Below are 27,081 nucleotides of genomic sequence, written 5' to 3' on the forward strand. Positions count from 1 at the left end.
CTGACGTCCTCGTCAGGCTAAGGGTTCAAATCCATTCAAATCTAATCACAAACACCACGATCGGCTCATGGTTAGCCTAATGGATCCGTGCTGCAGTGTCCCCTAGTCCACATAGGTTATGGGCCGGGTCCGCTCTGATACCATTTGTAACAACCCAGGACCTCACCCAAAATGGCTAACCGGAAGTTACTATTTGGGTTCCTTGATCCTGTATAAATACCCAAGATCTACCCAGCGAATAACCGATGTGGGACTAAACACACGCCCGCACGGGTCCTCACATACTCCCCCCGTTCAAGCCCTGATGTTAACTATATATGAAATTTTAGTCAGTCTGTTATTTAGTGTTAATCTTACGAGTTTATATGAATTTTTTGATAACTGATTCAAAGTTAACTATCACACTGCTTTTGATCGAGAAGAATGAGATCTTGGATTTATATTACTCAATGAGCTGAGCATATTTAAACTTGAAAGGCATAGATCTCTCAAATTTCGAGGACGAAATTTTTTAAGGGGGAGAGAATGTGAGATACCGGGCTGAAGTCGGCAGCCCCAACCGACTTCAGCCCCATTCTCCTTTTGCAAGGGAGCCAAAGAAGGGGATCGCAATCGCGATCCCCGCTCCGGCTTCTTCGGTCGTTGAGGGCGGGGCGTCGCGACCACCCCACGGCCGCATGAGCGGCCGTTGATTTCGCCCCACCGCCATGATTTTCGCGCAGAGAGCCGTTGAAATGGGGTGATAAAACCCCCATCTTCCTCTTCGTAAGAACACCTCCGAGCCCTCCTCCCTCTCATCCGTCTCCTCCTCTTCCTCTCCCTTCTTCCTCTTCCTCTCCTCCCTCTGTTCTTGCCTCTCGAGTGACCGGCGAGCTCTCCCGGCCGAGTACCGCCCAAATCCCCTCACGGCCTTCCCCTGTCTCTGGATCTACCTTCCTTTCGGAAGGTGCCGTCGCCGCCGCCGCTTGACATCGGATCGATGCCTCCCTTGGCCGAGACCCACCACCTCCGTCGATCGCCGGTGAGCTTCCCTCTTCCTTGCCTTTGATTTATTGCCAAAAACATTGATTTTTTTTCTCTCTGTTTCAGCCCCAGCAACCGAGATCATCTCGGTTGCTTCTCCCCGTCGGCCACTACAACGGCCGCCGGCTGCCATGGCGGCCGGCTGGCCATCGACCGAGGGGTGGCCTCCGGCTACCCCGCCGCCCCCTTCCTCTTCCGCTCTCCCTCGCGGTTTTCCCCTGCCGTGGGGGGGACGTTGGGGAAGAAGAAGGCCCATGTGGGCCGAGCTGGGCCAAGGCCCAGTTCACTGTGGGCCCAACATGGGCCCAGTTGGAACCTGAAAAATAAAAATAAAAATAAAAATAAAAATAAATAAAGATGAAACCCAGTCCAGATCCGAAATCCAGTTCAGATCCGAAATCGGAACCCGAACCTGAAACCCGAACCCGTTTAGCCAATAAATGAAATTTTGCAGATAAGCCCTTGACAGTATATTATTTTACAAAAGGGTATTCTGTAACTTATGTTTGGTCCCTATAAGAAAAAAATATTACATAAAGGTCCCCAACTATATTTATTTAGTCCACTCAAGCTTTATAGAATAGTACACTGTAAATTAAGTATTAGTCCCTGCAATAAATTTTATTGTATAAATGAACTAATTAGAAGCCAACCTTGGGGGCCCTACTTAGCTGGGTCTATGCGGGCCCATTGGGCTGTGCCTAATATGGGCCTATCGGGCCATGCCCATTATGGGCCAACTCTAGGCCCTGTTGGGCCGTGTTCAATAGTATTATTTTTAGATTTTTGCTTAATTCTGATATTAACAAAGAATTAATTAAATTTAAACAGGTGAACCTGATCTGCCTATCTGAAGTAGGAATTAAGCGAGAAGAGGTAAGTAACTTAATACTTCAAGTGTGATTTTCAAATTATTTAATAAATAGATTAAATTCTGAAATATGTTTTGTATTTAGTAAAATGGGTCTGGCATGTTAAATTTCATTTGAAAATTATGCTCTGAAATCCGTAAACTATGACTGGAAAATTTATGAAATCTGTTTTTATATATATGTATTCTCAGCATGGCTATGATCTGTTCTATTCTGTTCTGGCCCCGCCAATGGGGATTATACGTTGGACCTGTCGACTTGTAATCTGTGAGGAACCGGTTTCGACACCGCGCCACCGGTGATTAGAATAGTGGTTTCTGGACACCGGCTGCCATCGGTGGGTAAATATAGTGGATTTGGCACTTTTGTGCAACACCGGCTGCCATCGGTGGATAAAAATAGTGGATTTGGCACTTTGTGCAACCCATGCCACTGGGTTACGTGGCCGTAGCCTATCATGTTGAGATTCTGATATCATATTTTTGGAAAAATGATAATAAGTTTTGAAAACAACAAAACGATGTTATTTATGATTTATTCCAGACATTATCCTGTATTTTGATCTGATATGCTCTGACCCCACTTTGGGGTATTTTGTTGCTTACTGGGCTAGTGTAGCTCATTATTCTATTTTCTCCGTTTTTCAGATCCAGAGGCTTGATCTCACGGGATTGAGGAGTGCGTTAGATTTTCCGATGATTCTTCAGTTATTGGCATTTTAGTTAGTTTAGTTTGGACATTTGAATTATGTTGGCATATGCTATTTTGAAATTTTGTAAGTCCGCTTTTGAACAATTTAAATAATTATGTCATCTTTGAATAGCTGTATCTGTTTTGATATGATCTGCTGCCTTGCACGCCTGTGCGGTCCGCCGTGTGGGCGTGCGGCATCTGCCGCGCCTCGGGCTCGGGGCGTGACATATATAGAGTCCTTTCTGCTTGAACTATTATTTGGTTCGTGAGTGTTAACAAAAAAAAAAAGTTTAGGTACTTTCGTTCCTCGCCATCCAAAATATCAAGGATGATTTAATAAACTATCAGTCACCGATAGTGAAGCCAAACGTCTCTGACGATATATAATAAACTATGGCTCACTTTTTTGGACCCCAAGATTTAGGTGTCAAGTATGGATCAAGGAATGTTCTTTTAAAAATTTTCCCGATTTGCCTAGGTTGGACATAAATATATATCAAACAGACTGTTCATATTGTTTAATACGTGTGCAATTGTAACATTTATGGGGCTAATTAAATCTGAATTTGATATTTCATCCAAGGATTTTTGAGTAGCGGCTGTTGCCTCTTTTTGGAATTACAACAAAATCTCCACCCTTTAACTTATTTTGATATAATTTCTCTATTTGCTTAACAGTATTTAGATAAGTTTCTCTTAAATGGATTAGCATAATAAACAATCTGGCATGTTAGCTAAAGCTAATGTATCTGGCAAAGCTCGTGGGGGTTTGTGGACGGGGGGAGAGGAGCTTACCTCGTTGGCAATAGTAACCAGATGCAGCAATGCAGCAAGTCCTAACTCTAACCATCGAGGGGCCAAAGATATCAAACAGGCTCCATGGCATTGATTAAGGATGATAATGCCATCTTTGGCGTTGATCAGGGATGATAGCATTGTTTTTGGTATATTTGAGGATGACTACGACCCTGTTTGAGGGAGCTGTTAGTAGTAGAGCTTTTGTAAGTAGAGCTGTTGGAAGTAGAGCTGTCTGAAGCAGAGCATTTATAAAAAGCTGTTTGCTGTTTGGTAACTACATTTCTAAAGTGCTGTGGTACTTTAACATGTGTTTGGTAAACAAACTGAGAAAGTACTTTTGTGTGACAAAATGACCATAAAGGACATTACCAGTATTATATAACAGAGCATAATAAAGTATTATATGTATGAATACATAAATATATGATATAGTATAATATTAATGTAATGTAATATAATATAATACTATAATATTATGTATTATAGAATAATAATTTAATATAATATTAAATTATTTGACATAACATATCAATGTATTATGATATAATGTAATATAATATTATATTTATAGTATAATACAATAATAAATATATAAAATATTATAATTATTAGTGTAAATTAATTTTTCATCCTTCTAATGACTATTTATCTCTCTAACAAATTTTCTAGCTAGGTGATAAAATTGGTTAAATATTTACTAATATTTTTATTTATTTATTTATTTAGATCAAATTATTTGTCACTCACTCATTATTTTCCTTTTTATTTTATTTATTTATTATTTTATTTTATTGAAATATAGAGGGGTCGCCGACCATGGGTGGTAGCCGGCATGGTGGCTGCCACCGTGGGCAGCCACGAGCTCCCAAAACAAAAAAAAAAGAAAAAAAAGAAGAGGAAAAAGGAACATAGGCGGCGACGTTGAGAGGAAGAAGAAGATAGAGAGGGAGAGGGAGACAATGGGTGAGAGAGGAAAAGGCGGAATGAGGGTTTTAGGGAAAAAAGTGTGATTTAAATGGGAGTATTTTGGTCCAAAAAATAGTTTCCTGACAAAACTGAAAACAGCATTTTCGGAAAGCTCCAAATTGGAACTTCTCCTTAAAAGCTATTTTCAGTTTCCCGCAAAAGCTGAAACAGCTTTCCGAAAATTTTACCAAACACTATTTTTTATCTAAAAGTTCTTTTGGAGGGCTAGAAAGTGCTTTTTGGCCCTTCAAAAGCTCCCTCAAACAGAGCCTACATCGGCTGGCATCAATTGACGTCAAAAAAGAGAGGAGAGGGAGTGTGTGCGCAAGTACTCGAATCTTTCACTGAAGGGTCGGGAGGTTTTTATAAGTTGAATTGGTCTGATTGGCTGAATCGTCCTAATTTTGTATTTCGGCTCAATATGAGTGGAGTTGCCCAATATAAATGAGTTTGGCCCAATACTTTAGCCTACTTACAGGCTACATATAAGGGTGGCAATTTATGACCTGACCTGTCAAGTCGATTTGCAAACAATCCATTTTAAGTAGGTTTGGGTTTAACATTAACGGATTTAAGCCATAAATAAGTCAACTCGTTTAAACTTGTTTATTAAATTGGTTGGGTTCATATTTAAATTTTTGACCTGTTTAATAATTGGGTAGGATTATGATCCGATCTATTTAATCTGTTTAAAATCTGTTTAATCTGTCTGAAACTTGCTTAACCTGTTTCTGACCTATTTAATCCGATCCGTTTAACTTGTTTAACTTGTTTAATTCCATTTAATATGTTAAAAATGCATCTAATCTGTCTGACCTATATAACCTAAGTTGAGTCGGATTATCTGTTTAATAGAAAGATCAAATTTATATTTGAAATTTTGATCTGTTTAATAAACCGACCAGACTTAGGTTGATAAATTTTTGATCCAATCTGTATCAGATCCAATCCAACCAAATTGCCACTTTCTAGCTACATGGAACCTAATAATCGCCCTCACCATGAAGGAAGGTTGTTGCCCAATGCGTCTACCATCGTTCATCCCATATGCGAGCCTGTGAATGTTGAAGAAATGGTCAATGTAGCATGCGGCTGCAGAGTTGGAGGCAGTCAATCATCCGCCTACCCACTATTTTTTTTTTTTAAAGACACCTTTTCCCCTATTGGCCCCCTTCCATGACGGCCACGACGCTGTCCATTGCCATGTCAGTCATCGGAACAATGGGAACGCTGGAATGCCCAAGGTCCAAGCCGCCGTTTCCACCTAGCAAGTCGGCCAAGAGGCAATCGTCTCCGGAGCGCTGACAAACAAAAGATGGGGAAATGCCGTATTCGGAAGAGGATAGAAAACATACCTCTTGGCCGAAGATGAGATAAACAATGCGATATCGTAGTTTAAATTAAACAAACCTAGGCCTTCCTTACGTTGCTCTCCGCTCCAGCTCTAAAATAATTCCTAGCTACCACATCACTGTTCAAAATACCAAAATAAATGAGATTTGGATTTTTTTTTGTTGCTAGGACGAACGATTCATATCTGACGAGTACGAATACACTTAATAAAGTTAGAGAATAAAATATCTCGGAGTATCCGAGGCAGCTTTCCATTTTCAGCCCACACGGTACTATCTGTATGGCTGGCCACATAGACGGTCACCCAATTCGTAGCTCAATTAGCTTTACAGAAGACATGCTTAGCCTGAAAGACCACTACGGAAATTTTTACCTCCGCTCTCAGTTCAACACAGTGGTGATTTTCAAAATCTTGGAGCCCCGAGTTAATCAGAAGATCCGCCGGGAATCAAACCAGGACTTGGACGGCTAAGTAATTTTTATTTCTTTGAAAAAGCAGAAAGAAATGTGATAATGAAGAGGTCAAGCCTATAACAATTTTGTCGGGACCGACCAAATCTATGCATGACACCACACGGCAGAAGAAACATCTCTCTATTCAGCACTCTCAGGAGTTGGTCCAAACTTTCGGCGGGAGATGATGTTAAGAAAGTTCTCGACTTCTCGTCCACCCTGCCAGGGTGGGTTACTTAGATGAGAAGTTATTGGTTGGACCATATCCACTAGTTTAGCAGTGGACTAATCTAATCATAAAGGAAATTAAAAAACGAGCACTATGTTTGTGCCTATCTCTTTGTTAATAAACTAGTCAACTGCTGAGCACATGGATCTAGTCTAACTAATAATTTCACTATTGAGGACCAGATCCATTAGCTCAATAGTGGTCTTAGTCCAACCAAAAAGAAACAAGAAGAGAAGAAGTCATACACGTCGTATTTGTAAAAGTCTCTTTGTGATTGGATTGGTCCAATGTTGAGCTCGTGGATTTGATTGAACCAATAATTTCACCCCATGCACATGCTACTGTCAGCCTTCTTGGAGGTGGTGAAATTTTTAGTTGGATTAGTGGACTAGTCTCCTTGGAGGTGGTTAAATTTTTAGTTAGATTAGCGGACCTGATCAACCATGGACCAGCATGCGCAATACGTCCATATTGCTTTCTTTTTGTCACAACCCAAGATTTTATCTAAAAAGACTAGCTTAAAGATATTATTTGGGTTCCTCGGCCTTGCATAAGTACACAAGATCTATTTAGTGCATAGCCGATGTAGGACTAAACATACATTTATATAGATCCTTACATTCTCTTTTCATTTAAGCCCCGACGTCCTTATCAGGTTAAATGTTCAAATTCATTCAATCTAATAACAAGTCATGATAGGCCCATGTTGCATGACGAATCACTTGCCGATCTTTAATCCAACAAAACTATACTAGAAGAATAGGATATAAAGATTGATCGATACAAAAGTCCTCCGGTCTATATAGATTATAGGTTGGCTCTGGTTTGATATCAATTGTTATAATCAAGAATCTCATTCAAAAAAACTCGCGGGGAGGTATTATTTAAATTTTTTGATTCTATATATGTATTAAATATCTACCTCGTACATAGTTAATATAGCATTAAATATATGTCTGCATGAATTTTTATATATTTATATTTTTTTTGTTTATTTTTATATGTATGCATTGATTTTTGGTTCGACTGGTGCCAAGGCAAGTGGGGTCTGCCCTATAATTGCGAGCCATTAATTTCTCTTTCCTTGCCGCTGAACTTTTCTACGAGCTGGGAAAGTTGTTGGATTATTGCGTTCCCATTCTCACTTTATTCAGCTAGCGCTTATATTAATTCCATCTCGATTTCTTGGTGTGCGTCGCCGGCGCTACACGGGGTTCTCTTCTAGAAAGCAGAAACTTGAGATCCCACCGACTCCGGCGACCGGTCCAAGTCTGTTGTGTGCTCGCGTGATAACCCGCGTTGACCAACTGGTCGAAACACAAAGCGAAGCTTTGCACGGAACCAACGAGCTGACGGCGATGGAATCAGGCATGGCCCAACCAACTACTCCCTTCTTGTTGGACATCTTACTCTTCTTCTTTTTCCTAAATGTGATTAAAAAAAGGATTGTTGGACTCTTTCAACAAGTTGGAACGAGTAGATCATGCTCGAAGCTGTTCGCTGATGATTATAAATAAACGATGCATGAGGCGATAAAGAAGAAACCGTGAGTGCCTGCTCTGATTGATCCTCCAGTCCAGAGCACAAGATCGATTTCACCAGAGAGACAGAATTAAAGAGGGTGGTTTGTCAGGGGTGACCTGCAGAACACAAGAAGAGACAGACATAAATTAAGGGAGGAGAAGAAGAGATGGGGAGCGGGAAGAGAGGAAAGGTGTCATGGTCGGTTGCTGGCCTGATGGTTGCACTTGTGGCAGCAAGCCTTGCTCTGGAGGCGGCAGCCGCGACTCACGTGGTGGGGGGCTCAACCGGATGGATCGTCCCTCCTAACTCAAGCTTTTACTCTGATTGGGCCTCCACACAAACCTTTGCGGTTGGTGACACCCTTGGTAGGAAATTCATCCTCCATTTTTTTGCTCCCTTATCTTGATTTTTTTATTTTTGGAAAAGCAAAGTATATCGATCTTTTTTACTTTAGAGGGTCTGTCCGGCCGAAAATAGCCAGAATTTTCATGTGGCTGGGCTTACATGTTGCGGCCACTGTGCTTACATATGCAACCGCAGACGTAACCCGACTTAGCTTGTTTAACTGGCTGTATCTGAGCTCATAAAATAACCTGTCCATAGATCATAGCTGCACCCCAGGTCCCTGCAAGTTGTCCTCCGGCCGTTTTGGCTTAAGGACAAGTTAACTGCAACCCGAGGAGTTTCGGTGAGTGCAACTTTATATCCAACGAACATGTGCCTAGACAGGTCCTCAATTAGCCTTGATAGTCTACCTATGCATTCAATGTAAATACTGTTTTACTCTATTCTTTATAAAAATTATGGGTAGCATTTTCCTTCCTTTAAATCAAAAAAAAAAAAAAAAGGAATCGCTATTCCTCCCTGTGGTGTTTTTACATGATTGATGGATAAAAACTGTTCCTGGCGTGTGCAGTGTTCAATTTTCAGACCGGATCGCACACTGTCGACAAAGTAACAAAGTCAGGCTACGATGATTGCTCAACTTCCAACCTGATCGGCTCCGCCATAACCACAGGCCCGGCCTCAGTTTCTCTCACCACCGCCGGCGACCACTACTTCATTTGTGGAATCCCTGGCCACTGCTCCGCCGGCCAGAAGTTGTCTGTCACCGTTGCCTCCTCCCCAACAGGTGCTTCCCCTCCCACATCAGCTGCTGGTCCCTCGCCACCAGGCACCGGCGGAAGCAGTGCAGCCACATCACTTCTTCCTGGTTTCAGGACCGCGGCAACCTTCTCCCTGGCAACTGCACTCGTGTTTGCTGCCTCCTTTTTCCTCCTCTAGATTGGATACATATAACAGCAGGCGCCTCATGCGTGCTTCTACTTTTCCCACAGCGAGAGGCAGAGATTGCTGCCGCTATACGTAGCATATTGTTTTTATTGATCATTTCTCTTTCTATAGTTGTCCATTCTTCTACTGTTAGCATACATGCAGACTTCGGGTCACAGTGCGAGAGATAGCCCGATACTTGTGTTAGTTTGATTGACGCAGGCTGATTCCTGATATCCGTGTAGTTTCATAATAGCGAATAATTCTGCCCAGTTACATGGGTGTTCATTGGTTTCCGTACAAATAAGCTGGGACTTTATGATGATTATACTCTTATGGTTTAACATGTTCCAGTTATTTTCCTTTCACTATATTTTACCGTTTTCTTAAAGAACATTATTATGACTGCACCCTCGCCGAGAACAATGACAGCTGCCGCCGAGTCGACGGCTATCCGAGTTCGTCGTAGGAGAGGGGGAGGAGAACCCCTCCACTGGCGGCCACATCCTCAGCTTCCATATGCTGTTGCAGAGGAGGAGAAGAAGGAACCCTCCCTGTTCCTCTCTTCTCCTCCCTCTCTACTTTTTTTTTTCTTGTACGTGGATCTAGTCTAACTAATAATTTCACCATTGAGGACCAGATCCATTAGCTCAATAGTAGTCTTAGTCCAACCAAAAAGGAACAACAACAAAGAAGTCATACACGTCGTATTTGTGTAAGTCCCTTTGTGATTGTATTGGTCCAATGTTGAGCTGGTGGATTTTATTGAACCAGTAATTTCACTACATGCACATGCTTCCGTAAGTCTCCTTGAAGGTGGTGAAATTTTCAGTTGAATTAGTGGACTAGTCTCCTGGGAGGTGGTGAAATTTTTAGTTGGATTAGTGGACCTGATCGACCATGAACCAGCATGCACAATACGTCCATATTGCTTTCTTTTTGTCACAACCCAAGATTTTATCTAAAAAGGCTGGTTTAAAGATATTATTTGAGTTTCTCGGCCTTGCATAAGTATACAAAATCTACTCAGTGCATAGCTGATGTAGAACTAAACATACATCTACATAGATCCGTACATTCTCTTTCCATTTAAGCCTCGACATCTTTACCGGGTTAAATGTTCAAATTCATTCAATCTAATAACAAGTCATGATAGGCTCGTGTTGCATGACGAATCACCTGCCAATCTTTAATCCAACAAAACTATGCTAGAAGAATAGGATATAAAGATTGATCAGTACAAAAATCTCCCGTCTATATAGATTATAGGTTGGCCCTGGTTTGATACCAATTGTTATAACCAAAAATTTCATTCAAAAAAACTAGCTAAAAAATATTATTTAAATTTTTGGATTCTATATAAATATTAAATATCTACATAGTACATAGTCAATATAAAATTAAACATACATAAGCATGATTTTTTTTATATTTTTATATTTTTTTGTTTATTTTTATATGTATGTGTTGATTTTTGGTTCAGGCTAGTGCCATGGCAAGTGGGGTCTGCCCTGTAATTGCGAGCCATTAATTTCTCTTTCCTTGCCGCTGAATTTTTCTACGAGCTGGGAAAGTTGTTGGATTATTGCAATCCCGTTCTCACATGTTCAGCTAGCGCTTATATTAATTCCATCTCGATCTCTTGGTGTGTGTCGCCGGCGCTACATGGGGTTCTCTTCTAGAAAGCAGATACTTGAGATCCCACCGACCCCGGCGACCGGTCCAAGTCTGCCGTGCGCTCGCGTGATAACCCGCGTGGACCAACTGGTCGAAAAAGAAAGCGAAGCTTTGCACGGAACCGACGAGCTGACGGCGATGGAGTCAGGCATGGCCCAACCAACTATTCCCATCTTGTTGGACATCTTACTCTTCTCCTTTTTCCTAAATGTGATTAAAAAAAGGATTGTTGGACCCTTTCAACAAGTTGGAACGAGCAGATCATGCTCGAAGCTGTTCGCTCATGATTATAAATAAACGATGCATGAGGCGATGCAGAAGAAACCGTGAGTGCCTGTTCTGATTGATCCTCCAGTCCAGAGCACAGGATCGATTTCACCAGAGAGACAGAAAGAGGGTGGTTTGTCAGGGGTGACCTGCAGAACACAAGAAGAGACAGACAGAAATTAAGGGAGGAGAAGAAGAGATGGGGAGCGGGAAGGGAGGAAAGGTGTCATGGTCGGTTGCTGCCCTGATGGTTGCACTTGTGGCAGCAAGCCTTGCTCTGGAGACAGCAGCCGCAACACATGTGGTGGGGGGCTCAACCGGATGGATCATCCCTCCCAACTCAAGCTTTTACTCTGATTGGGCCTCCACACAAACCTTTGCGGTTGGTGACACCCTTGGTAGGAAATTCATCCTCCATTTTTTGCTCCCTTACCTTGATTTCTTTCTCTCTTTTTTTTGGAAAAGCAAAGTATGTTGATCTTTTTTACTTTAGAGGGTCTGTCCGGCCAAAAATAGCCAGAATTTTCATGTGGCTGGGTTTACATGTTGCGGCCACTGCGCTTACATATGCAACCGCAGATGTAACCCGACTTAGATTGTTTAACCGGCTGTATCTGAGCTCATAAAATAACCTGTCCATAGCTCATAGCTGCACCCCAGGTCCCTGCAAGTTGTCCTCCGGCCGTTTTGGCTTAAGGACAAGTTAACTGCAACCCGAGGAGTTTCGGTGAGTGCAACTTTATATCCAACGACATGTGCCTAGACAGGTCCTCAATTAGCCTTGATAGTCTGCCTATGCATTCTACGTAAATACTGTTTTACTCTATTCTTTATAAAAATTCTGGGTGGCATTTTCCTTCCTTTAAATCAAATAAAAAAAAAAGGAATCACTACTCCTCCCTGTGGTGTTTTTACATGATTGATGGATAAAAACTGTTCCTGGCGTGTGCGGTGTTCAATTTTCAGACCGGATCGCACACTGTCGACAAAGTAACAAAGTCAGGCTACGATGATTGCTCAACTTCCAACCTGATCGGCTCCGCCATAACCACAAGCCCGGCCTCAGTTCCTCTCACTACCGCCGGCGACCACTACTTCATTTGTGGAATCCCTGGCCACTGCTCCGCCAGCCAGAAGTTGTCTGTCACTGTTGCCTCCTCCCCAACAGGCGCTTCCCCTCCCACATCAGCTGCTGGTCCCTCGCCACCAGGCACCGATGGAAGCAGTGCAGCCACATCACTTCTTTCTGGTTTCAGGACCGCCGCAACCTTCTCCTTGGCAACTGCACTCGTGTTTGCTGCCTCCTTTTTCCTCCTCTAGATTGGATACATATAACACCAGGCGCCTCATGCGTGCTTCTACTTTTCCCACAGCGAGAGGCAGAGATTGCTGCCGCTATATGTAGCATATTGTTTTTATTGATCATTTCTCTTTCTATAGTTGTCCATTCTTCTACTGTTAGCATACATGCAGACTTCGGGTCACAGTGCGAGAGATAGCCCGATACTTGTGTTAGTTTGATTGACGCAGGCTGATTCCTGATATCCGTGTAGTTTCATAATAGCGAATAATTCTGCCCAGTTACATGGGTGTTCATTGGTTTCCGTACAAATAAGCTGGGACTTTATGATGATTATACTCTTATGGTTTAACATGTTCCAGTTATTTTCCTTTCACTATATTTTACCGTTTTCTTAAAGAACATTATTATGACTGCAGGTGCTGTTAAAGGGTAGAAGTAAAAAAAACACTAGTATATAAGTAAAACAAACACACCCCATTACATGATTCTTTTCCTTTTTCATTCCGTTAACAAATCTCCTCCCGCTCAAATCATGGTCGATGGACCTCGTCTTAATGGATGCTGGGCCCAAATAAGGAGAGACCTGTTTATGGTCCACTCCATGCATTGACAACCCTTTACCCGTTCTACCAGAAAGTAAAAGAAAACCCTTTTCCCACACAAGCGGGTATGGTCTGCCTACTCCTCGGAGGGCAATAAAAAGTATAGTGGAGAAACACAAAATATATTAAAATGAGAAGTTCCCAGAGATTGAAATATTTGCTAGGCTCGTGCCTTCGAGATGCATGAGATGGGGACAACCATGGTATACACCTATGGCTTTTGATTTGCCTCAGATGTTATTGATATCAGATGTCCAGCAGATACTGCAATCTGTAATTAATTAGTCCAATGAGCGTCAAGTGTGCCCCCTACTCATCTTTCCACGAAGACAAGTGCAAAATACTTGAATGATTATTAATCCATTGAATTTTTAGGCATGTGTCAATTGAAGATGCTTGATTTGACGTTTCAACAGTTGGAACTCAAGAAGAAGAAGAACAAAAAAAATCAACGATTTTTTGAGAAGTCACATCTCGTACCGGTATGCTTGACTGTGTGGCAATGCCAAAAATAACATAGTCCACGTAAGCTTAATAACAAAAAAGATCCTTCACCCTAAAATCGGCTCTAACATTAATTTTTTAGAGTTATTTCTCTGGCTCCGTTGTAATTTAAAATTTATTTAGCATCATTTTTATTTTTATTTTTAATATAAAAAGATAAAAATCAAAATAAAAAATATTTTGTATTATTATTATTTTTTATTTTAAAATTATATTTATTATTTTTTTTAAAAAAAGCAAGAAATTCTTATTGTTAATATTTTTGAAAATTAAAAACCTATGTTGTTTACCACCATCACCAAAACCATCTCCACCACCACTATTGTCTCCACCATCATCAATGTTGCCGCCACTGCTACCACCGCTATCATCATCACCGTCTCCACCATGTTGCCAGCACTTCCACCAGCACCATTACCATCATCGATCGCTGTTATTATCATTGTTGCCATTGTCTCCACCATACAACTACCATTGTTGTTGTTGCTTCGATCACGTCATTGATGTTTTTACTATCACTATTGCTACTATAGCCACCGCCACCACCACCGCCATCATATCCACAAACCACCGTCGCAATCATTGTCACCACTGCTATATCGCCGCCAAACCTATCACCAATACTACTATTGCTTTTACTACTTGTGCTGCAACTACCACCATCTCCACCATTATGATTTGTATACTTTTTAAATAATAATTGAATACTTTTTAAAAAATAGAAATAGATTTTTTTTTTAAAAAAAGGAAAAATAAAAGTGATGCAATCGAGGTCAATTTATATAGAAGTTGAACCAAAAATTTTAATCTACTTGAGAGTTGAAGAACTGGCGATAAAAAGTAGCTAACCTATGGAAACATCTGATTTCATGAATATTATTTAGAGTTGACCTTTGAGCCATAGCTTTGATTTTAACCAGATCAAAATGGAAGGAAAAAGAGTTCAGGATGTATCTATGTACGCTTCTTTAGGTCCACGGATGTTTAAGCTATGCAATCTATTAAATATAGAGAGAAAAGTATTCCAATATTTTGCACTCATTGAATCTGTTTTTCTTTTGGTACAAGGCTAGGCAAGTGCCCAATAAAAAGATTGTTACAGAGTTTATACAAGTCATCCAGTAACCTTATTTTGCAACACTTTGTTAAATCAAGAAGATGAACATTAGCTGGCAACTAAGCCCTAGTGATCTTTAAACTGATCCCCAAGGCATCTGCTAGTAGAAGCCAAGCTAATTAGCAGGAATAGAATCACAGTGCGGTATTGAGATGCCAGCCTGTAGAGCTTGATTTGCAAGGAGATCAACTGGCTGATTTTCTTCTAGGATTTAGGATGTAGGGGGTTTAGAATTTAGAATTTAGGGTTTAAAATTTAGGGTTTAGGATTTAGATTTTAGGGTTTAGGGTTTTAGGATTTAGGGATTAGGGTTTAGAGCTTTAGGATTTAGAGTTTTAGGGTTTAGGATTTAAGGTTTTAGGTTTAGAATTTTGGGTTTAGGGTTTAAGGTTTAAAAGTCTAGGGTATAGGGTTTATGGTTTAGAGTTTAAGGTTTAGAATTTAGGATTTTAGGGTTTAGGGTTTAGAGTTTAGAGTTTTAGGATTTAGGATTTGGGGGCTAGGGTTTAGAGTTTAGTATTTAGTGTTTCGGGTTCAGAATTTAGGATTTAGGGTTCAGAGATTAGGATTTTTAAGGTTTAGAGTTTTTAGGGTATAGGATTTAGGGTTTGGGGTTTAGGATTTAAGGGTTTAGAGTTTAAGGGTTTAAGGTTTAGGGCTTAGAATTTAGAATTTTAGGGTTTAGGATTTTAGGATTTAGGGTTTTGAGGTTTAGGATTTTGGGGTTTAGAGTTTTGGGTTTAGAAATAGGATTTTGGGTTTAGGATTAGGATTTAGGGTTTTCAAGGTTTAGGGTTTGTAGGATTTAGTGTTTAGGGTTTTAGGATTTAGGTGTTTAGTGGTTTAGGATTTAGGGTTTAGGGGTTAGGATTTGGGGTTTAGGATTTAGGGGTTAGAATTTAGTGTTTAGGGATTAAGTTTTAGGATTTAGGGTTTCGGGTTTTAGGATTTAGAGTTTAGGGTTTAGAGTTTAGGGTTCAAGGTTTAGAGTTTAGAGTTTAGGGTTTAGGATTTAGATTTTAGGATTTAGGGTTTCGAGTTTAGAGTTTAGAGTTTTAGGGTTTGGGGTTTTAGGATTTAGGTTTTAGGGTTTAGGTTTTAGGGTTAGGATTTTGGATTTAGGGTTTTAGATTTAGGGTTTTAGGTAAGGATTTTGGGTTTTGGATTTAGGGTTTAGGGTTTTAGGGTTTAGGGCTTAGGGTTTAGGGTTTAGGGTTTAAGGTTTAAGGTTTAGGGTTTAGAATTTAGGGTATAGGACTTAGGGTTTAAGGTTTAAGGTTTAGGGTTTAGAATTTAGGGTATAGGGCTTAGGGTTTAGGGATTAGGGTTTAGAGTTTTAGGGGTTTAGAATTTTAGTGTTTAGGGTTTTAGGATTGAGAGTTTAGGATTTAAGGGCTAAAAGAAAGAGAAATAGATGAAGGATCCTTACCTTGGTTTAGCGAGACGTTCTAGAGACCCTTTCGAGCGAAAATCGAAGGAAGAACTCGAAAAGAAAAACTTGAAACGAAGTATTTTCTTATTTGTTCTTTGATAGATCTCAAAGGAGGATGGGGGACTTTAAAAAGGCCAAGATCCCTTATTTTTCGGTGTTTGGATCGCTCTGAAACACTAGGTTTTAGGCGCGGTCGCAATCGGATGAGGGGAGGAAGGAGACTCCCAGCCGGAGTCTTCCTCTTCCGTTCTCACGTGGAGTGCATGTGAGTCTTGAGACTGGCCTCTTTGGTCCGGCCCAATAGCTTAGGTGCTGTTATGATTAGACCCATCATTTCTTTGTTGCACATGCTTATAGTGTCCCAATCAGTAATATATCATTTTTCCTACAACTTCTCTAACATACCCATTTAATTTCAACATACTCTAAATTTTATTGTACATCTATGCTAACATTCTTACTTCTACTCCATTCAACAATTCTATTAGACCTTCTTTGTTGCCCAATATTCTAAGTAACAGTTCAAGTCTTACTATTGTTCTCAACCAAGTTTTTCTTTTAAGTCATCAAGGTACAAAAAAATCACATAGTTCTTCAGAAGCACCTCTCAAGTCATTCAACAAGCACTAACTCCATTGAACATGTCTTGTTTGTGCCTCCATTATTTTGTATAGCAAATCGCAAATGATGGAACCCATCACTTTGTGGTATCTCCCATTCAATCTTGTCTAGGGCTTCATCTTTGCTTCTATTTTCATTATAATTACATACCATATACTCTACCATTATTCTACTAATCATTAAGCCCATGAGTCCAATTTAGCATTTAACATCTTTCTTTTCTCATCAATCAACACTATATCATCTATAAATAACATACATTGTGGTATATCTTCTTGAATATCAGCAATAATTCATCTAAAATTACCATAAATTCATCCATTTTCGATGAAATTTTGTTTCATTTGTGTATCGAGGTTGCATACTATATGCTCTACTGATTTTTTAAAACCATATTCCGTGGGGATTTTTGAGGAGTTCGTTAGTGAGTTTTGGGTTCCATGGATACTGGATCAGCTAGGTATTAGGGTGTGAGCGCTCTCCTTTCTTCGCCATCTTGGGGAATGGCTTTCCCACAGAGTTCTTCGAGTCCTCGGTGGGCCCGCACTAGGGGTGCCCGCTATCGCCCTTGCTTTTTATCATGTGCTTGGATGCGCTATCTAGGGCCCTACGGCATGCGGCAGAGTCATAGATCTTGGAGGTTTACAGACTGATGTCAGGGTCTGTTCAGATCTCGCACCTCCTCTTTGCAAATGATTATATGCTGCTGGTTAGAGTGACGAGGTGGAAAGTGAGGACGGTTCAGGATTTTCGGAGGATTACTATGATGCCTCCAGGCAGTGTGTCAACCAGGCTAAATATGCTATTAAGGAGATTTTGGGAATGGGTGAGCACGAGGGCACGATGAGATATATGGGGGTTCCCATCACGGAGCGCCGCCTTAGGTGTAGGGACTGCTCTGATGTCAAGCTGGGTGTTAGACGTAGACTGAAGGGTTGGCAGATGGACGCTCTCTCTATGATGGGTAGAGTCACCTTGGTGCGGTCGGTGCTGAGCTCGATACCAGTATACTTGCTTGCTAAAACCCTAGTGCCATTATCTTTACCGAGGTCACTGGATCAATTATTCAGAAACTTCATCTGGGGCAGACGGGATAGTAGAGTAGGTGTCCATATGGTGGCTTGGGAGGTGGTCAGTCAGGCGCCCAGGTAGGGTGCTTTGGGGATTCACTCTCTGGTAGCGAGACAAGAGGTGCTAGCTGCGCGTCGTGTTGTTAAATTTGTCCTGGAGCCGAACATCCTATGGAGTGCTTTGTTGAGGGCCAAATATGGCACACATATGGGGGCAGCTGACTTTTGGGCGGGGCGCCACTACTCCTTCATTTGGAGGAAGATTTGCTCTCTTGTGCCGTCAGTGCTCGCGGAAACCAGATGGACCATCGGTGATGGACAATCCATCGATGTATTGAAGGACAGATGGGTGACTGAGCAGCCGCTCAGTCGATTGCCGACGATAGTGGACATGATGAGGCTAATTGGTTCGAGGGTCTATGATCTACTTATCCCTGGTGGGGGTAGGTGGAATGAGGCGCTGATCAGGGAGGCTTTTGGGGAGCAGCTGACTGAGAGGATCCTTACTAGACCACTTTCGCATCATGTTATAGAGGACAGACTGATCTGGGCGGCCCACAGAGGGCGGCGGCAGCGGCGGCGGTGGGGGGGGGGGGTTTCAAGGTGCATTCAGCATATCTACATGTTGTGATGGGGGTGAGAGCACCCGACAGCTTGATGGAAGATGAATTTGGAGGATGCGGGTCCACCCTCGAATTGCTTTGTTCATTTAGAAGATAGCCTAGGATTGTCTGCCGACCAAGAGCTTGCTGGCTAGGAGGGGATCAAGACCACCCCGATGTGTGTGGATTGCTCGGATTCGGTGGAGTCTGCTAGCCACGCGCTACTTGCATGCCCACGGGCTGTATTGATCTAGAGGATGGCCTCCTTTCCCCTACCGAGTTCCATGGAGTTAGTTGTTGATCTCTTAAGCCACATGAGGGCAGCTATGAGGTCGCCAAGCATGGCTGGATGGGGCATAGCTTACGCCTATTTGGCCTACCACATCTGCCTAGACAGAAATGAAAGGATCTTCGAGAATAAGACGACTCCCCTGCGGACTGTTGTGGAAAGAGCACTCCGTCAGTCAGTTGAGGTCACTAAAGCCTCATCTAGGATGTCTAGAAAAATCTAGGGCCCCCTCTCTGCTGCTACAGCACTCAGGTCTATTCTTATCTCTTAGGTGTCCTCACTTTCTGGTCATCTCAAGGTGAATTTTGATGGCAGCTTGCTCACGGGTAGTGACAGAGTTGGCACCGCATTTGCGATCAGAGATTAGGCCTCTAAGTTGGTTGCTGAGGGGGGGGGGGCATTGCTCATTCGAGGCATCAGCGTCTGGAGCAGAGCTCAGGGCAGCATGGGAGAATGTCTCCTATGCGAGACAGGTGTTAGAGGCCGGACATATCATCCTTGAGGGTGACTCAGCATTGGTAATTGAGTCGATACTGAGGGACGGGCGAAGCGAGGCAGTTCTTCTACTCATGGGCGACATCCCTTGACTGGTGAGTCGGTGTGTGGCCTTTTGGGCCGTGCATGTGTACAGAGAGGCAAACAGGACCGCTGACTGGATCGCCTCCTACGCAGCCCATCATTTTGGAGAGATCCTCTAGACCAGCCATACTATTGTTCCTCCCCCACTGAGTTGTATTCCTTTTTCTGCTTCTGTTGGCCTTATTCAACAAGAGATTAGTGCGAGTAGCCAGTCCAAAAAAAAAAAAACCATATTCTCCAAAATTTGCCTCGATTGTTCTAATTTAGCTCTCAACCTTGTTAACATCATATCAAGCATGAAATGATTTTTCAAATTAATTGTTCATTAAGTAGACAACTTTCACTTGTCATACATTAAAAAGCTAAGTGCTGATCGCATGCAAACATTAAGTTATATTTGAATGAATTATGCGATTGCAAAATAATAAAACACCACACTAGTTATGCTGATTATGCTTTATTCATTTGTAGGAACAAAATTTTGGACTCTAATCCATATATACAGATGATGGGGATTGCTATGTAAAAGAAGATAGCAACAGGCTTGTTTGTTCAGTAGGAAGTTCAATATCCAGATTCAGTCAAGAAACAGGAGAAAATGAGAAATTAGAGAGTACACACACACACAGAGAGAGAGAGAGAGAGAGAGAGAGAGAGAGAGAGAGAGAGAGAGAGAGAGTAGGAGGTTCAATATCCAAATACAATCAAAAAACAGGAGAATACACACACACATATACATACATGCATAGGATGTTTAATATTCAGATTCATTCAAAAAACAGGAGAAATTAGAAATTACAGAAAAAATAATACATACATATAAAAGAACATAGCAACAGGCTTTTTGTTTTTAGGAAGTTCAATATTCAGAATCAGTCAAAAAACAAGAGAAATTAAAATTTACAGAATAAATAGTACATGCATGCATGCATATATACATAGAGAGCACAATGGTCACCTTCTTCCAACTATTTGCCTTCTATTTCTTCTATTAATAATGATGAAAGATAAATATATAATATGGCATGACTTTAGTCTAAGTTCCACCACTATATGTTCCTTGTACCCCTTTCAACTCAAAGCCCGCAATCATCAAAATCCTAGCGATTTCAAGCACCAGACTAAACAATCTGAATTATAAGATAACCACGTATAAACCCCAATAACGTAAAAGCAGGTAACTGAGCAGAAACCTAAAAAATACAATCACCAAAAGTCACTTACATTTGCAATAAGATAAACACAAGCATAAAAATACTGTAATTAAAGTTTATTGATTAGCTTTACTACATGACTACCTTTAGCAAATAGCTGTAGAGCATGCAGAACTCTCCACAAATGGCAAGTTTTCATTCTTAAACCCAGATAACACCAGATGGAAACTCTCTATACCCAAGGATCTATTTTTATATGCAGATAATGGACCTTAGAAGATTCAAAATTTCTGTTTTCAAAGAATATTCAAGAAAACAACTTCATGTTTCCTCTGTGTCAGTGGTAAGACACATTCTTCATGTGGTTCTTGCTATCAGTTACATTGGTTTAGGTGGATCCATTAGCACAACCTATGCACAGCCAATGCTCCCAAAAGAGTAGAAGAATTTTAACACAGGAAAAATCTACAAAATTTCCAACAGACTGAGCAGTACGCAATAGAATCAACATGCTGCAAGGTCTCCTCTTACATCTGCCAATGCCATGCCAACCTCTTATTTGGCACAAACAAATTCCCTGTCATAACAATCCACATGCCTTGCGAACTTCAACTTTGGCTGCTTTCTAGAAACTGTGTAATTTTTTAGCACAATTTGGAAATTGCAACCACCAGAATACCTTGATAGGAAGTGTAAAAAACTTAGGATTTTTTTTAAAAAAAATATAGGCTGTTATAGATCTGTTTTCTCCTCTTCTATGGGTTGGAATCAAAAGATATGTGGAGGAAGGAGGGGGATCAGGGATTTAAAAAAGTAAAGTTTTCTTAACTGATATTGGATAGAAGAGAAAAGAGAAAAAGAGAGGAGCTCCAATTTAAAGGATGCGATAAGTTGTTAGATAATATAAAGTCAGCGATTAATTCTCAAATCTTTTAACTGATTTGTCATACTCAAGAAATTCTCCAGAACAAAAAGACAAAAAAGAATTCATAAACTTGAAAAAAGTTAATGAAACAGTCAATGAAAGTCTCTCATCAGCAACTAGCTAACCATGAGCAAAATATTTTTACTGTTCTTTTTTCTTTTCCTTCCCCATCTGGGCCTTTCTGTTTCTTTATATATATAACTGGAGTGGGGCATCTGCAGCACATCCAACATAAAACAAGGATAAGTCATGTATTTTTCTTTTCTTGTTTCTTTTTTTTTTTTAAAAAGCAACAGTAAGGCATGTTACTTTTTTTTTTGCATGCAGTTTATTCTCTCTTGTGAATGGATGCAGGGCCCACAGCAGCAAAGACCTTGGACTTCAAGATTTCACAGTGCACAAAAAAGAGAGAAACATAGATTAAAATGTATGGCTGAGTAAAGGTGAGGAGACTGAATCAGATCGGAAGTTTCAAATTTTCAGAAGAGAAAAAGTCAGTGGGAATTCCAGATTCTAAAGAGAATCCAGTTTCCAAAATCTTTTTGTCCCTAGAAAAATGTTTTTTTCTTCCTTCTCACTTAAGAACTGAATATCCTTTTCGTTTTTTTTTCCCTTACATGCAGGTCTTTTTCAATGGGGACCTGCTAGTGGGAAACGTTTTAGATTTTGGGATGTATTTTTTGTTTGCTTTTATGCACATCACATATAGTGAGGCTTCAGGCTCTGAGGATGGCTTTATGCAGGTAGTCTCAAAGCCTTTCACATTTTATATTAGGTGATTTTGCCTCTTATTTTTCCCCCCATTTTCTCGATCATCCCTATCCAAAATATTTTGTCTTTTTTCCCCCACTTCTTCTGTAGTCCTCCCGGGGATTCTTCCATTTATCTTTATTCCCCATGCTTTTAACCCCTTCATCATTGCTTCCTACCATGGTATGCTATGTTAATTGGTACAGGTGTGTACCATGCACATTATACATGATATGGTGGGCGTACTAAGTGTCAGTATGCCGAATTAACCCCCATACCAGGCATACAGACACTGTACCAAGATATAACCGGTATAGGGTCTGGTACCGCAATGGTGAACCTTGCTTCCTACAATATTCTTTCTTATCTTTTTTCCTCTACTTATTCCGCTTTAACCTTCTCTCCTCATATATCTACCTACATCTGCTTGTTCATTGCTTCATCAAGTCCATTACAGTACTAAGTGATATGGCTATCCCCCACAAGGAACTAACGCGTTGTCTTAACAAATGCATTTGCAAGATGTACCCAACCAAATTAGCATACGTAAATTCACTTGTAGGTTAGGCATGTATGAACTTTAGTTGTTGTGACAATTAGAATTTTGGAAAAGTAACCTCAATTTCACACACTTGGCCTTCTCTTATGCCAATAGCCATGCAACACTCATCCAAAAACCCCAATTGAGTAAGTTAGCCCAAACCCTTGTGCTTCAGCACAAAGCATCCTCCTTTTCACCAGAAAATAATGTAATCACCTTTCATAACCCAGACAAAAGTGCAAGAAACATACCCCTAATACTGAGAATGCTTAACTTGCTTTTACAAATTATTTTAATAATTGATTTGAGTGGCAGGTCCATCGATGTATGTATACACATCCAACCTTACCCACAAGACTAACAATTGTGTGAATTGGCCCTCAATCAATAGCCAAAAAGAAACTGGAGAACCCAAACAAATCTGCTCACTTCTCATATCATATATGTTATAGCTAGGTTCCTACAAAATTTCATATTTCAATAAAAACCGAAGAACAAACTAAGCATTTAGACACTATCCAAAAAATCAGGCTCTTGAAAAACGAGAAGAGAGTCCGAACATGCAAAGTCGACAGCTTTCAAAAAATTCTGGACTTCCCACTCTCTTAAGAGGTGTCACTCTTGATGCCCTCCCACTCTCTTAACCTCAACAGCTTTCCTAACTTTAAGTGCAAGCCTAGCTGCTACAGCTTTTGATCCCCTGCATGTTTGGACCTCCATTTCATAAGGGTAAAAAGAACCCACATGACACCTACCTCTCCATCTGTTTTTTTTTTTCACCATGTCCAACCAACAATTACTTACTTTCTACAAGCACAAGACACCTATGAAAACAGAATTAGAGTTGGTATACTTTTGTTGTTGGCTAACAAGGCTGTTAATTGCCAACCAGCTATGAAAGAATGACTTTGAGGAAGAAAATGATAGAAAGAAGAAATGCTTGCATTGTATTTGTTTCTTTGAACATCATAGGTTTTACTTCAATAAATGTTAGATTAATTTGTTTGATCCATTTGTCATTCAAAAGCCACAATCAAATCTTGGATGCAAGTACTTGGGACTGAAAGGTATAAATGCTCATGTTTATTTTTTATTTATTATTCGAACACACCCAACTTGCATGTTTCAACTGTTGCATTGACAATTATTTCTAAGAGAATCATGGGAGATTTAAGCAATGGATTTTTTTGCAATTAGAAGACATGGTTTATTTATTTCATAATGCATAAAGTTTATCGAACAGACTTTCACATGTCCTCATGCACAAACTAAGTTCTTTCTCACCAGATTTGGTTTTCAAAAATTGTTTTTTTTTCATTGTCAGTCTTAAATGCGTTGGTGAAATACATACAACAATTTCTTTTGAACAAATCCCACATCTCTGTTATCATCCTAAAGCTTATCTCATAATAGCATATGTATCCTATTTGTACCACTATGCTTGCAAGGGACATATTAGTCCTTAAACAAAATTAAATATAATATTTATAACCATTTTTTGTGGCAAGTATTTTATGGGATCTATTATTAAGTTATGGTAAATCAATAAGCATTTCATGATGCAAGATAATTTTAATGTTATTGTACCTATTATATCCTCAAATGGTCACAAGTGCCTTCCAGTTTGCCTGGGAGCAGAATGAAACTTGTCTAGAAAGACCCTCCACTAAACCCACGAATTGGATCTCACCTCCAGTCTAGAGATGTTTAGGGATATAACAGAGTGGCATTTTGGTGCTTACAACCATCATGCTTTAAAATCACTTTCATAAATGTCACATAAATTTTGATGTTTTAAGTTGAAGACCTTTTTTAAAATAAGTACATAGAAAAGATCGATTATAAAGCAAATCCCTTTTAACTTGACATAACTATTATCATTTTAATTATTAGTATACTATATTAATCTATCTATAATGTGTACCATCCATTTAGTACTAAGGTTGTCAATATACGGATAGACACATTAAAATTCCTATGGCTCCTTTTAGACTTTAGTGTTTGTTGGCATCAGGAAATTTCGCCTTGCACGTTTGTGGACCCAAGCACGCTATGTCATGAGATCATACAATAAATAGAAATACAAACATCAATATGACAATTGCAAACCATGACAACCACCATATTCTTGCTATGATAACTATGCCTTTGGAACAAAAAGCCACCTCAGGAATGAGATAAAATGTAATGGAACACATTGTATTACTCCTAGGTACCACTTAAAAGGATAGACAAAACCATGATTAAAATTTTCCTCATGTCTTCTTTTATTTCAATAAAAAGAATTCCTATTAAAAATCTAAATCAACTGAATTGATGATCCCATCATTAGATCTTAAAACGATGCACGTGAATGTTAGGGTGTCCCCTTGTTGGGTACCTGGGGGTTGTGGTCCCGATCCCCGGCCCAAGCGTCCGAAGGTTGAAGATGGTGTTGGCGGATTGCCTTGGGACCGACTTGCTGGTGGGTATCGCTCTTCCTTCTTGTTGCTGTGGAACCACGCCGTGTGCTTGCCTTTGGGCTGCCGGCGGTGGGAAGAAATCAATGATGGGGCTCAATGTTGAAAGGAACTTGACTTCATTCCACTAAACAACGGAATACAAAGGACTCTTGGCAAAGGTCGGGAAGGGACCTTGCACTGCCTAAGAACAATCTAGGGGGGCTGATGTTCCCCGCCCTAGCCCAAGCCTTTCGGCCGACAATACAAAGGGGTACAACCCTTGACACTTATGCTGGAAAATCAAAGTCTAAGAGATACCTCTCAAAGGGCCCTAATGGCTCCTTTTAATGGCCGACTGCCTTGGCTTATTTTTGGACTAAATTCAAATGATGAAGAGCTTCCTTTTCGGCCGCAATGGCCTGACCAAACTTGGCCCTTGGCTAGGCCATGTGCTGAAATGTGTTGGGCGCTCGGGATTGGCTGCTGGCTTGGCTTGTGCATGTGGCGCCTGCTGATGCTGCCATCTGCCCGTGCGCAGCCTGATTTGGTTGCTGCGCTGGGCGGTTTGGCTGTGCTTCCTGTTGTGCCGAGATAGGCTTCCTAGTTTGCCATGCCTTGCTGCTTTGGCTCGAGCTCCCTTGGATTGCTGGTGTGTCTTCCTTGCGCGCGTTCATCTGGCGGCCTGTTGCATCCTGGCCGCCCGTGTCATCCCGGGTTGGATTGCCATGGAAGAGCCTGCAGGCTCCTCCATGGATTCTGCGCGTGCGTTTCCCTGGTTTGGCTCGGCGCTGATGCTTGGCAGCCTGCCAAGTGTCCCTGCTTGCTGGGTTTGGCCGGGCGCAATCTTTTGAAAGTTTTCCTTGTTTGCGCTTGGGCGTTGATGGCTGCCACTTGTCCTTTGGCGCGCGCTGGGCTGGGCTGACAGTTGCTTTCCTTCTTTGGCCGGGCGCCTGGCCGGCGGATGGTTGCCATGTGTCCTCGGTCGCGCGCTGGGTCGGGCTGACCGTGGCTTTCCTTCTTTGGCTGGGCGCCTGGTCGGCGGATGGTTGCCATGTGTCTGCTAGCGCGCGCGGGGTCGGGCTGACTGTTGCCTTCCTTCTTTGGCTGGGCGCCTGGTCGGCGGATGGTTGCCATGTGTCCTCAGGTGCGTGCGGAGTCGAGCTGACCGTAGCCTTCCATCCTTGGCATTCGGGCGCTCGTGCGCTGGCTGGTCCGGACCCAATGTGGGCGGGTTCGGTTGCTCTGCTGTGTCCTTGGTTGGGCCCGACCCGTGCGCTGCCCTTGGGCTTGTCTGGCTGTGGCGCGCTCGGCCGAATGCAGGTCTGATCGTGCCTTGCGCCTGCTGTGCCTCCTGGTGCGTGTGTGCCCAAGTGCGCACGCATGGGCTGGTGCCCTTGACTGCCGCTCGAGCTCATGCCCATGCTTGGCGTGCGCGCAACCCACTGTTGCGCGGGCGCCAACTGCTGGCGAGAGGCGGCCTTGCCGTGTACTGGCCGACTTCCTGTCTGGTGAGGTCCGGGCGCGCCAGGTGGGCGCGGGCGCATGGTGCTGGGCGCGCCGGGCGGGCGCGGACGCAGGGCGCGGGGCGGACGCAGGGCGCGCCGGGCGGCCACGGGCGCGGGCGCAGGGCGCGGGGCGCGCCGGGCGGGCGCGGGCGCAGGGCGCGGGGCGCGCCGGGCGGGCGCGGGCGCAGGGCGCGGGGCGCGCCGGGCGGGCGTGGGCTGGCGCGTGGTCGTGCGCGCGGCCTGGGGGCCGTGCGCAGCCGGGTGCCCGAGCGGGCGCTCGGGCGTGCGCGCGAGGGTGCGCGCGGGTGCGCGCGCTGGCTGGTGCGTGCGCCGCTGGCTGCGCTGCTGCTGCAGAGGGCGCAGAACCTCGCGCAGGCGCTGGGCATGGCCTGCGCGGGGCTGCGCCGTGAGCTGGGAGTGCTGGCCACTGCTTGGGCAGACCTCCAAGCAGTGGATTTGGCCCGGGCGTTGCTCTTGGCCGAGGTTGGCCTCGGCCAAACTTGCTGAATCTTGGCTTGG

At 42.2% G+C, this 27,081-nt stretch overlaps 3 protein-coding genes across 3 annotated transcripts; 2 read left to right on the forward strand and 1 right to left on the reverse strand.

Moving 5' to 3' along the window:
- The first annotated feature begins 7,918 nt into the window (after positions 1-7,918).
- Positions 7,919-9,505, forward strand: LOC103699057 (stellacyanin-like). The gene is made up of 2 exons (XM_008781099.4): positions 7,919-8,276; positions 8,828-9,505. Exons 1-2 carry the CDS (start codon positions 8,078-8,080, stop codon positions 9,193-9,195), a joined length of 567 nt encoding a protein of 188 aa, XP_008779321.1. The 5' UTR covers positions 7,919-8,077; the 3' UTR covers positions 9,196-9,505.
- A 1,049-nt stretch (positions 9,506-10,554) lies between these two features.
- Positions 10,555-12,757, forward strand: LOC120111960 (cucumber peeling cupredoxin-like). Its single transcript, XM_039130530.1, has 2 exons — positions 10,555-11,525; positions 12,080-12,757. Exons 1-2 carry the CDS (start codon positions 11,327-11,329, stop codon positions 12,445-12,447), a joined length of 567 nt encoding a protein of 188 aa, XP_038986458.1. The 5' UTR covers positions 10,555-11,326; the 3' UTR covers positions 12,448-12,757.
- Positions 12,758-20,108: 7,351 nt separating this feature from the next.
- Positions 20,109-26,566, reverse strand: LOC120111961 (serine/arginine repetitive matrix protein 1-like). The gene is made up of 2 exons (XM_039130531.1): positions 21,635-26,566; positions 20,109-21,540 (listed from the first exon to the last, which is right to left on the reverse strand). Exon 1 carries the CDS (start codon positions 26,476-26,478, stop codon positions 25,498-25,500), a length of 981 nt encoding a protein of 326 aa, XP_038986459.1. The 5' UTR covers positions 26,479-26,566; the 3' UTR covers positions 20,109-21,540; positions 21,635-25,497.
- Between the last annotated feature and the right edge of the window lie 515 nt (positions 26,567-27,081).

This window comes from Phoenix dactylifera, chromosome 9 (assembly GCF_009389715.1).
Source record: "Phoenix dactylifera cultivar Barhee BC4 chromosome 9, palm_55x_up_171113_PBpolish2nd_filt_p, whole genome shotgun sequence".
In the NCBI taxonomy this organism is placed as follows: Eukaryota; Viridiplantae; Streptophyta; class Magnoliopsida; order Arecales; family Arecaceae; genus Phoenix; species Phoenix dactylifera.